This window comes from Chrysochloris asiatica, unplaced genomic scaffold (assembly GCF_000296735.1).
Source record: "Chrysochloris asiatica unplaced genomic scaffold, ChrAsi1.0 scaffold00154, whole genome shotgun sequence".
NCBI lineage: Eukaryota > Metazoa > Chordata > Mammalia > Afrosoricida > Chrysochloridae > Chrysochloris > Chrysochloris asiatica.
Genome location: NW_006408672.1, coordinates 7,890,304 through 7,903,195, shown reverse-complemented (window position 1 = coordinate 7,903,195; position 12,892 = coordinate 7,890,304). Strand labels below are relative to the sequence as shown.

General features: G+C 36.2%; 1 protein-coding gene across 1 annotated transcript in view; it reads right to left on the bottom strand.

The window, feature by feature from the left end:
• BRWD1 (bromodomain and WD repeat domain containing 1) overlaps positions 1-12,892 on the bottom strand; it is a 197,519-nt gene that overhangs the window by 154,346 nt on the left and 30,281 nt on the right. Inside the window, exons 5-7 of the mRNA XM_006870863.1 lie at positions 11,630-11,728; positions 7,952-8,112; positions 6,731-6,952 (exon numbers count right to left, since the gene is read on the bottom strand). Coding sequence (XP_006870925.1) covers positions 6,731-6,952; positions 7,952-8,112; positions 11,630-11,663 — 417 coding nt within the window. The 5' untranslated portion in view covers positions 11,664-11,728. The remainder of the gene's footprint in view (positions 1-6,730; positions 6,953-7,951; positions 8,113-11,629; positions 11,729-12,892) is intronic.

Sequence of the window (12,892 nt, the reverse complement as noted above, 5' to 3'; positions counted from 1 at the left end):
TTGATAGTGCATTTCTGCCATGTATCAAATCCCCTTAAATTTGCCCTTATTTTTTCACTGATGATAGGATTTTTAAAAATAGACAATCAAGCTATGTAAAAATGAAAATTTTTTATCTTCCTTTTCAATGTTTGTAATTTTTCTGGCATGGTGGTATTTGCTAGGATAATGTTGAACATTTCAACGATGGTGTGTACTTTTCCCAAACTTTTTGTTTTGCAGTATTTTCAAAACCTACATAAGGTTTCAAGACTAGTACAATGAATATCCATATCCTGATCAATACTTGTTTCTCTATTAAGACTGATAAATGTAAATTATCTGTATATTACTTATAAATGCATTTAATGGTCCAAATAAGAGATAAAGATTTCAAATGAAATTAAAAAACGAAGTTCACATGGTGTTGTAATAACATTTAATATTTTAATATTGTCCCATAAGTTGTTTTCCTCTCCTTTCTTGCATTTCTTTTTATTTTTCATTATTCCATACTTTCCCTATACTAAGCCCTGATTGGAGTCCTGGTGTGGCGCTGTGGGTTAATGCGCCAGACTGCAAAGACGTTTGAACTGCAAGGTTGGTGGTTCAAGCACAACAGCTGCTCCTTGGAAACCCTATACAGGGTCGTTATGGGTCAGAACTGACTCAACGGCACTTAACAACAACAACAAGCCCCGATTGCATAGTAGGTTAAGCATTTGAGCTGCTAACTGCAAGGTCAACAGTTCAAACCAAATAGCCATTCCATGGGATAAAAACAAGGATTGCTCAGAAACTCTATAAAGCAGTTTGACTCTGTACACTACAGCTCTGGTATCGTAGTGGTTACGAATCAGGCTGCGTATCTCATGGTCAGCAGTTCAAAACTACCAGCTGTTCCGTGGGAGAAAGTTGAGGCTTTCTGCTCCCGTAAAGATTTACAACCTCAGAAACCCTGTATAGAGTCACTATGAGTCAGAACTGATTCCACACCACATAACAACACCAATGCCCAGGGTCACTGTGGTTCAGAATCAACTGGACAGCAGATTTAGGGGTTTTTTTCCCAATTAGTTTGGTAGTTATATTTTCTTTGTTCTTTTAGTCATCTAAAGACAATATGCATCATTATCTTGTTAAAAGTCTAATGTAAATTTGTATATTCCACTGTCAAACAATGTAAAGATCTTAACTACCCCAACTGTCACCTCCAATAAACATGTGATTACTGTGTATTTTAATTCCATATATATAAACCTGTAGGATATTTGTTTTATGAAGTCTTTGTTCATTTTCTTTTACCCACACATTGACTTTTTCATTCCTCTTTAGTCCGTCTGGACTATCTTCCATCTCTACCTGCTATAGTTGCTGTAGTGTCATCGAGTCAGTTCCAACTCATAGTAATTCTGTATAAAGTTTCCTAGGCTTTAAATCTTTTGCAGGAGCAGAAAGCTTCAACTTTCTCCCACAAAGCAACTGGCGGACTCAAACCACCAACCTTGTGGTTCACAGTCCAATGTTTATCTGACAGCAATTATGCACTTCCCTCATATTATACCTGTTGTTGTTAAGTGCCATCAAGCTGGTTCCTGTATATAACAGCCCTGTATATGATTTCCAAGGAGCAGTTGTTGAGTTTGAGCCACTAAATTAGCAGTTCAAACCAACCTGGCAGTATAGTGTTTATCCTGTAGTGCCATGCCAGGACTCCATACTCTGCCTAAAAAGAATTCTCTTTAGTGCTGTTCTGTTGAATTATTTTGTGCTATCATCAATTTGTCAAAACATACATTTATTGCACTTCCATTTTTCAATAATATATTTGGAGGTGGTTATGTGCCATGGAGTCAGTTCCAATTCATAGTGACCCTGTATAGGGTTTCTGAGGCAGTAAATCTTTATGGGAGCAGGCAGCCTCATCTTTTTCTCCCATGGAGCATCTGGTCGATTCGAACTGCTAACCTTGTGGTTAGCTGCCCAACACGTAGCTACTACACTACCAGAGCTCATTGATATAGTCAATAGGTTCAGAATTTTGTATTGACTGTCATTTTCTATTAGGACTTTAAAAATGTCACTTCTTTGTCTACTGATATTACAATTGAAAAGCTGTCAGCGTTAGCACTGCTCCTTTGTTTATCCGTCTACTTGAATATTTTCTCTTTGTCATTGGTTTATTGTGATTTTTGAAGTTTTTGGTGTAATTATTATGCTCAGGGTTCATAATGTTTTTTAAATCTATGGTTTTGTCTCTAGTGTATTTTACATAACTTTAGGTATTATCACTTCAAATAAAGCTTTTGCTTCATCTTCTCTTCAAGAATTCCAATTGCACATACATTACATACCATTTTATCAGATTTTATCTGTTAAGTCGTTTCTATGTATTTCAACTTCTTCTCTCTGTGCTTTAACTTTCTTCTGACTTCACTTCCAAGTCACTAATTTTCTTTTCAATTTCTTCAGTTGTGTCTACCTTGCTGCTAAAACCTTCAATTGAAATCTTAAATCCAGTTTATGGGGGGGCTTCAAAAAGTTTGTGAAAAAATGGAATTAAACAATAATGGAATTGTTCCAAACTCTTTAAAGCCTGTTCATAAATGCATTATATGATTTCCTTCTTACCAACTTTGTTTTCCTTTAAATTACATGATTTCAATAAATGTAGATATTTTCAACTCTGTAGCTGAAACATTTTTTTAATTTGATCTTTGTTTAATATTGTATTATTTTATAGCAATACTTTTTAAAAATTATTTTTAAGTTTTTATTGTGAGGTTTACATGGAAGAACATCAGCTTTACACATATCATATTTCATTGCAATGATTACAATCCCCTCCATGCATCATCAAATAACCCCAAAGGGTACACCACACAGGCCTGCCCTCCCGCCCCCGGCTGCGAGAAGATAGCCCTTCTCCCTCCCTGAGTCTAGCGTCCCCAGCCGCTCCATCTGTCCACATCACCCTCTCTGTCTCCATTCCTGGAGTCACTGCCTCTCTAGGTAGGGTCCCGCTCTCTGCTCTTCTCACTTGATGGTGGCCCAAGGGACCTCCGCTCCTGGGCTGCAAAATCGATCACTCTCCTCCTTCCTTTTGTCAAAAAACATCTACCTCTATTATTTGCTAGCCTCACAGTCAGTCCTGATGGCAACTATTCACTATTGTACCACAGGAATCTTATCCCCATTTCCTTTTGCCACCCGGTCCCAACGGATTGGAAATCATTCAGTGGTCTACCTTCCCCCGCCCCATCTGGAACTAGGCTCCCTCTTGAAAGCTTGTAAGTCAGTCACTTCTTGCCTTTATAGACACCTCCATTTTGGATAGCCAATACTGAGGGGATGGAAATGAACCTCGTTGTAAAGATTTGTTCCCTTTTTTGAGCTACTAACATCCATAAGTATAGATCAAGTTCATCAAATTGTGGCAGCTTACTCTTTTTTTTTTCTTCACCCTCTTCTTTCTTCTTCTAGTCTAGTTCTGATCATCCAGTCATCAAAGCCAGGTCAAGTGGGTACTATCTGCAAGTATGGGTGTTTTTGTGCATCTCCCTTCACTTCATATCAGCTGGACTCTTCACTCTCCCCTCTAGTCCTCTGTGCCCAGGAGTCTCCGGGTCTTGCCTTACTGCTAGCCATTCAAGTCTCCACCCAGGTTTACAGGAGTCTATTGTATGTGGCCGGGCTTAGCTCACAATTTCATTGCTGCTTGTTCCCCCCCTCTTCCCTTATAGGTGACCAATGTGGTAACCAGCCAGACCACATGCCTGCTCATGAGTCTAAGTCTTGAGTCTAAGTCTTGGGAAGGGGTTTCCTCAGTCTTGCCTTGATGGCAGCTAAAAAATTTATTGTATCTTCTAATTTTTGTTTTTCCTTATTTTGGTTAAGATAAGTTACTTTTATTCAGTGTCACCATTATATATGGAAAGTTTTAAAGAATTTAAGGCTTCAGATGCTTCCTCCCTCTAAAGTGACTTCTAACCTGCAGGTAAATCAAGTACATCAGCAATCCCAAATCACCTTACCTATGAGAATTAAGGTCATTTTAAATTTAGGCTGGTTTCTGCAAAGACTAGTTTATTCACCCTCACTCCTAAGGTGCAACTCTTCTAGTTCCCAATCTCCAAACAACGGTTTTTGCCAAAATCCCTTCTCATCAACAAAGCCTTAACATTAGTTTTTTATCTTCCTCCAATCCCACAAATGTGTCCAAAATGCTGCTAAATTTTGCAGCCACATCCTCTGGAACTAGAAAATGTCTCCAAACACAAGCTTCCCTTCTCCATGCTAGTCTTTTCTACTGCATCTTGGTTTCCTAGTTCCTCATTTTATCTTAGTAAAATCAAACATCATCTTTGTCTACCTTTTCTAGCTTTTCTTAAAAAAAAAGAGCTAGTCCAAGTAAGTTGCACATTAATCTTTCATTCCTGAGGAATATTCATTTACTATTCACAAATTTTAACTTCACAGTTTCAATTCTGATAGTACAAGTTTTACCACTCAAGATTTGTCAAGTATCTTTCTCAATGAGGCCCTCCATCACCAAAGAATGGACTTCAGGGAAGACTAAAATTCCACACTTACACTGAAGAATTTTATAATGGTTTTAAGATAGAGGACCTGCCAAAGTATTATCAAGTTGTCTCATTTGCTGTTATGTTCAAGTGTCATCAAGTTGGTTCGGACTCCTAAAGAACCTGGCACAGGGTTTCAAAGGAATGGCTTATGAGTTTGCACCACCAACCTTGTCGTTAGCAGTTCAGTGCTTATCGAGAACTCCACAAAGGAATGTTGTATTGCCTATCAAATTATAAAATGTCAACTCTGGTACACACCTAGGACTTAAAAGTTTTTTACACTGTAATGCCCTCCAACGAAAGATATACCCCTTATCTAAAAATAAATGGAAAAAAAAACCAAAACTCTTGCTTAAGCTTTCAAGATAAAACAGTATCTCTAAAATTCTAATTATCTTTATTCAAAACTAGGTACTCAATCTCTATTCTGTGGGATTAACAATGACCAGAAAGTTGAGAAAAACCACTTTTATCAGAGAACTGTACTCTAAATCTGTTCAAAGACAACTTACCATACAGACTATAGGAATTCACAGATGAAAAATTAAACCATCCCCCATAGTTTTAACCAAACTCAAATCAGAGGCATTTTAAAAGTCATCTACTAATCTACTTCAAATTAATAATAAGTAATTTTCAAAAAACTGACAGGATAGCAAGATATAATGACAATCTTTAATAAGCTAATGTATCTAGGCACTCTACAAGAGACCAGAAGCCCTGATGGTACACACATTTAATCACTTGGCTTCTTACCAATACGCACCAGGGCCTCTCAAGTGGGCAAAACCTGGCCATCTAATTCCATAAAGATTACAGACAAGAAAACCCTATAGAGCAGTTCTACACTGTCATAGTGGGTCACTATGAATCAGAATCAAATGAATGGCACCTAACAATAGCAACTGAGAGACCATCAGAACATTTTGTTCCATCTAATAAAAGAATACATACTAATGTTATCAAGCCTCTATCTAGGTCAATGATCACGAAACTAAGGTCTTCATCAGACCAGCACTGTCAACAGCACCAGACAACTTGCTGTAAGTGGAAATTATCACATCCTACCCTAAACATACAGAATCTTTGGACCTGTAGCCTGGTAAACTGTATTTTAAACTCTTCCTCCAGGTGATTTTCACTCACACTTAAAGAGTACTACTACTATAGACCCAACAACAAACTTCCAGGAAATATAGAGGGACATGTTAAGTTATTCCCTAAGAACGCAATTGGCAACATCCAGTTCCTGTTTCCCAGAAACTAAAAGGGAATTCAACAGAAGGAGCCGGGGTACCTTTTATGTATTCCAGTTTATAACAATTCTTTGAATTTATAACAACCAACTGTGTTTTCTGTTTGGCTCCTTATTCAAACTAAGTAACATCATACCACTTATAAAACAATTGGAAGTTTGAATATCAACAAAACAAGTGTGATAATGGAGTTATGGTTGCTTTTTTGTTGTTGTTTTCTTTTTCAAATCCTTAACGTGTAGGGATACATACTGAAATACTGTTAAGTGCCATGGAGTCAGTTCCAACTCATACAACCCTGATTAGCGATTCCAAGGAGCAGCTAATGGGTGAGAACCACCAACAATGCAGTTAGTAGTCCAGTGCTTTTCCTACAGCACCACATATACTAAAATAAACATGGAAAAATAAAATATGAAATACTGAATAGGATTTGCTTTAGGGATACAAAGTGATGAGACTGTATAAGAATTGGCCATGGGTTTATGGATAGGGGTTCATTGCACTAGTCTGTCCACTTTTGTGTATGTCCAAAATTTCTCACCCAGTAAGCTGAAAAAACAAAAATATTCTATTTTCAGAAAATTTTTATCAACTTGAGAAAAATCCACACATTTTAAAATATTTTAAAAAATAATCTACCAATTTTTAATTATTCATCTACTTTAAAATAAACTTCAGTAAAATTAGTCATCCATTATATATAAAGCTCTAACTGCATTAGACTTCTGTTACATCACCTTTTCATTTACTAAGTATGACTGATTATATTTTCTCTTGACTAGTAAATTTAAAATATATCATATAATTAACTAGGTATCTTACAATTTCTCAACTCCAAAGAAAGGGTTTTAAAAGAAAATGGGATGATAACAAACACAAATGTGCAGAGCAAAGTTAGAAGTTTACCTGTAAAGATGTAATTGATCCTGTGTGTCCTTGCAGCACAGCAACTGGGGCACAAGTTCTTAAGCACCATACTCTAATTATTTTATCACAGCTCCCTGCAGCAATCATTGTATTCTCATAGTTTACTGCCATATCTGAAATTTCTGCAGAATGACCTCTTAATGTGGATAATAGACGGCCATTATGTGTTGACCAAATCTTTACCAAACAATCATCTGACCCCTAAGAAAAAAAGACCCAAAATAAACATACATCCACTAGTATAGGACAACTTTTAAATAATTTAAAGAAATCCTTTTAAATGCCACTAAAACAGTAGTTTTTCCTCTCTTTCTAACTATATGACACTCATGAATTAGAGTAGCACTTGTTCTCAAAGCAAAGAAATTCTACCTAAGGACACAGTGAAGTTATAATTGGGATGGGGTCAGATGACATTTTACTATTGTCCCCCAAATTTTCTGCCAAGTACTAAATCCAAGTAAAAGCTTATGGTTCACCTATTTCAATTAACAATGGTTAAGTTGAGTTCACACCAAATTAATCTGATGCCTGTAGGGGGCAGATCAGTATTTCACAGGCTGATAAACAATCCTCTCCCCCAAAGAACAGGAATTAGCACTCTCATTTTAAATAAACAACCAAGTATGAATTTATAGTACCAACCACCATCCATCCATTGTAAACATGAATCTCACAACTGAAAAAGAAATCTGAACTTCTCATACTAATTTCCCCTTGAATATTAAAATATTAAATAAATTCTCAATTTTTTAATTATTTGGAACACTGAAATACTTTTTTATATACAACATATGCTCTGGAAAAGTGATTAATCAGGATGAATGAAAGTCACCTAAGACTTTTATTGTTGTTGTTAATACACATGACAAGTTAATCTAATTCATTAGGTCTAGAATGGGTGTGATAGGTGATGCACTAAGTGTGCATATATTTTTCCTTAAAATTTTTAAAGCACCTTTGATGATAATATGCTTCAGAACAACTACTCTAAATTATTAACTTTCAAAACAGAGTACCTTCCCAACTGTCTGTCTGCATCTGAATCACTAAGGTACTTTGGGCCCCACATCAGACCACATGGAGTCAAAATCCCTGAGAAGGGAAAACTTAAAATTTACTACATAGTTTCTAAAATTCTCTCAATGATTCTGATGAACACTAAAATGCCCCAAATTAAGTTTAAAATTATTAACTCACTGTAAAAATTCTATGTCCTGTTCTATCAAATGCTACACAGTAAACAGCAGACAGGTGTCCAAGAATCCTTCTGTGCATTTTTAAATGCTGATACATAGTTCCTGGAAATGCTGTACTAAAAGTGAAACACCCTGTGAGTTGTTTTCCTCGATGAATCTCCACTAGGAAATAAAAACAATATAAAATGGTTAAAGGGGAGCCTAAATTTTACAAAGTAAACCAAAATATATATATATATTTTTTCTTTGTTGTTGCTAAGTGCCCTTAGAGTATATATTTTTCTGCTAATACTAACCCTATGTGATAAAGAACCTTCAGGACAGAAATTTCTTTCCAATTAACTATACTAATATAATTAGTAATCCACTACTCATCTGTCAGTTTGTCCTAGTGTGGCTTGTTTGCTGTGGTGATACTGAAAACTATGCCACTTGTATTTAAATTCCAGCAGTGTCACCCATGGTGGACAGGTTTCAGAGGAGTTTCAGACTAAGACAGAATAGAAAGGAGACAGATCATTTCTGAATGGGTTACACTGAAAACCTCATGAATAGGAAAACACGGTCAGAAGACAAGTCCCTCAGCTTGGAAAGCACTCAAAATATAACTGGGGAAGAAGTGCTCCTCAAAGTGCAGTTGGCGTGGATGGAGCAAAGGTCTTGGGACCTTCATTTGTTGATGGGGTACAATTCAAACTAAGAGGGAACAGCTGCAAACATTCATTAATAATCAGAACAGAGAATGTACCAAGTATAAATCCAGGAAAATTGGAAGTTGTTAAAAATGAAATGAAACACATTAAGATCTGGCATTACTGAGCTTAAATGGACTGGTATCAGCAATTTTTAATACAACAGTCATATTGTTTACTATGTCAGGAACGACACATTGACAAGAAAATGGCAGGGCATTCATCACCAAAAGGAACATTTCAAGATCTATCTTGAAGTACAATGTTGTCTTTGTTAGTATCCATATGCCTACAAGAAGACCAGTTAGTACTACTGTTCAAATTTACAGACTAACCATTAAAGTGAATGCTGATGAAATTGAAGAATTCTATCAACTTCTTCAATCTGGAATTGATCAAACAGGCAATCAAGATGTATTGATAATTACTGGTTATTGGAATGCAAAGGTTGGATCAAGAGTTGGAAAATAGGGCCTTGGTGATAGAAATAATGCTGGAGATCACGTGATAGGATTTTGCAAGACCAATGACTTCTTTACTGATAATACCTTTTTCAAACAACATAAAAGACAAATACACAATGGACCTCACAAGATGGAGGACACAGAAATAAAATTGACTACATCTGTGGAAAGAAGCTGAAGAAAATTAAAACAAGTCCACGAGCACCAAAATATGACTTTGAATGTATCCCACCTGAATTTAGAGATCACCTGAATAACAGATTTGATACATAAGACCCTGAAGACTGAAGAGCTGTGGGATGACATCAAGAACATCACTCACGAAGATTAACAAAAGGTCATTAATAAGGACAAGGATAAAGAATAAATGAAAAGTGAATTTCAAAAGCCTCTGAAACTTGTTCTTTAGCATTGAGAAGCTAAAGCAAATAGAAGAAATGAGAAAGTAAAAGAGCTGAACAAGAATTTTCAAAGGAGCTCAAGAAGACAAAGTATTATAATGAAATGTGTGCAAAGACCTGGAGCTAGATAGAAATCAAAAGAGAGAACATGCTCAGCATTTATGAAGCTCAAAGAACTGAAGAAAAAATTCAAACCTCTATTTGCAATACTGAAGGGTCTATGGACAAAATAAGAAATAACACAGAAAGAAGCTGAAAGGAAAAACTAATAAATAATGCAGAAAGAAGATGAAAGGAATACAGAGAGTCACTGTACCAAAAAGAAATGTTTGATGTTCAATTATTTCAAGAGGTACCATATGATCAAGAATCAATGATATTAAAGGAAGAAGTTCAAGCAGCATTGAAGGCATTGGCAAAAAAGGCTCCAGTGCTGGATCTGGAAGACAGCTAACTGGCCAATTAATTGGAAGAGATTCATATTTGTGTTCATTCCAAAGAAACAGAAATCATCAAACAATATCACTACTAAATGACTACAGTAGTACATTGACAGGGAAATGACATAAATCCAAGCCGAATTCAGATGACATGGAAAGGAGGATATCACTGCTAACATCAGGTGCTTTTTGGATAAAAGCTGAGAATGTCATAAGACGTGTACTTGTACTTTATTGAATATGAAAAGGCATTCCATTGTGGGGATCATAATCTTTGGACAGCATTAGGAGGAATGGGAATTCCAGAACATTTCATTGGGCTCATGAGGAACCTTTACATAGACCCAAGAAGCAGTTGTTCAAAAAGCACATAGGCAGTCATTAAAGATGTGCAACAGGGTTGTTTCTTTTCATCATATGCTTATTCAATTTGCATGCTGAGCAAATAATCTCAGAAGCTGGATTATCTTAAAAACTAAGGCATCCAGATTGGAAGAAGATTCATTAACAACCTGCGATATGCAGATAACACACCCTTGCTTGCTGAAAGCAATAAAGACTTAAAATACTTACTGAAGAAGATCAAAGACTACAGTTTTCAGTATGGATTGCATCTTAATGTAAGAAAACAAAAATCCTCACAATAAATAGTGTCATGATAAATGGAGAAAGTATTGAAGTTGTCAAATACTACATTTTGCTTTGATTCATAAGCAACACTCATGAAAGCAGCAGTCAAGAAATCAAACAACATGGGGCAAATCTGCTGCAGAAGACCTCTTTAATGTGTTGGAAGAACAAAGATGTCACTTTGAGGACTAAGGTGAACCTGAATTAACCCCTGTTATTTTTAATCGCCTCACATGCATGTGAAAGTTGGACAAAGAATAAGGAAGACCAGAGAAGATCAATGCATTTGATTTACGGTGTTGAAGAATACTGACAGTACCATGGACTGCCAGAAGGACACATAAATCTGTCTTGGAAGAAGTACAGCCAAATGCTTCTTAGAAGGGAGGACAGTGAGACTTTGTCTCCCATATTCTGGATATATAATCGGAAGGTATCGATTCCTGAAGGATATCATCCTTGGTAAAGCAGAGGATCAGCAAAAAAGAAAGCCTCAATGAGATGGATTAACACAGTGATAGCAAAAATGGTCTCAAACTTAACAGTTGTGAGGATGTCACAGGACCAGGCAGTATGTCGTTCTGTTATGCGTAAGGTCATTATGAGTGGAAAACAAATAGAAGGCATGTAACAACATAATCAGTAATACAAACTTCTTGCAAAGATAATATGATTTTTTATTAATATTTTTTTTTAGGGTTTACTTTAGGAAAACATAAAATCTGAAATTTGACTTGTTACTATTGAAGCAATAGTACCAGTATTTCCTTTTAAACTTTACTGTTGGCATTCATAAAGGAGCCCTGGTGTCACCATAGGGTAAGCACTGGACTGCTAACCACAGTTAACAACTCAAACCTCCAACCACTCATTGGGAGAAAAACAAAGCTTTCTGCTTCTGTAAAGATTTAAACCTTAGAACCCCTATTCAGGGTTGCTATGAATTGAAATCAACTTAATGGCAGGTTTGGTTTGGGATTGGTAGCATTCATAACATCACTCAAGAAACTAAAAGAATGATTTCAGGCATCTGAAAGCCCAACCTCACTTACCAAGATTTGGTGGGGAACCATAATTCACGGGCATTTCAGGTGGTCTTCCTCTATGAAGAGCAGCAAAGGCAGAGCCCTTCCAAACTGTGTGCCTGCAGTCTTTAAAATGAATTTTAGATACACATAAAATCTTGAAAGTCAACCCCAAAAAAGATTTTATAGAGTACTTACGTATATTGTAATAAACGGTTTATTCAAAGTTTTACCAACTAATATACTTTTAACAGAATAGCCCTGACGGTTTATTAAACTATTTCTGAAGAAAAAAAAAGGAATTTAAGACATCTCAGATACAACAGCAACAACAACAACTAACATTTGTGCAGCACTTTACAATTTACAAAGTGCTTTCCAAATACATTATCTCATTGAATCCTCACAACAACCCTGTGAGGTAGGTATTATCACCAATTTATAAGTGAGGTAACTGAGGCTCAAAGGTTCCAGGACCTTCAAAGAGATCCACTGCAAAATAATAGTAGGGATGGACCATAAAAACAGATCTTGACTTAATGTCCCAAAGTACATTTTTGTTCTTAATGCAGAATTATGCCATATAATATCTAAGATAAAAGGCCTTAATCACACCTTATTCAACTTTCCAAAATGGAAAGCTTTAGTTAAGAAAACTTTTATTTCTTTGATGCATATGAAAAGCTTAACTTACATAATTAGTTTAAGTGGTCTTCAGCTTTTAAATTAGTTTTACCACTACTGCCATGTCTTTAATCTTAAGTACTGGCCAAGTAAAATTAAATGGCTCTCTTCTTGCTTTAGGATCAGAGAATCTTATACATAAAGTACTTATGTAGGATCTGTGTTTGAACCCAAATCCCAAGGTCCCATTCCTCCTTGACCTACCAACAAATATACGAAGAAATATCACCTGTCCTCCTCTACAGGAGACAGTCACAGAACCTAAGTTATAAGCAGTCATGCTGTGCTAGAAATTAGATTCTTCAAAGCTGAAAGAGGAAGGGAGGGAAGGAGGGAATCATACTAAACCTCTATGAGCCTCGGGTGCCCCAAACTAACAGGTATGTTTTACATGAATGGATTGATTACCACTATCATGATCAAAGAGCAGTTACAAGGCATCCTCTTACCACACTATTACAAAACAAACACAAATATAGCCCCTACCCTAGGCCATCTTGCTGCATTTTATCAGTGAAGTCTTCAAAGGTCTGCCAGTTATAAAGCAGTGCTCATCACAAAACAACCACATTGAGCGTTGACACAAGGAAAGAAAAACAGTCTACC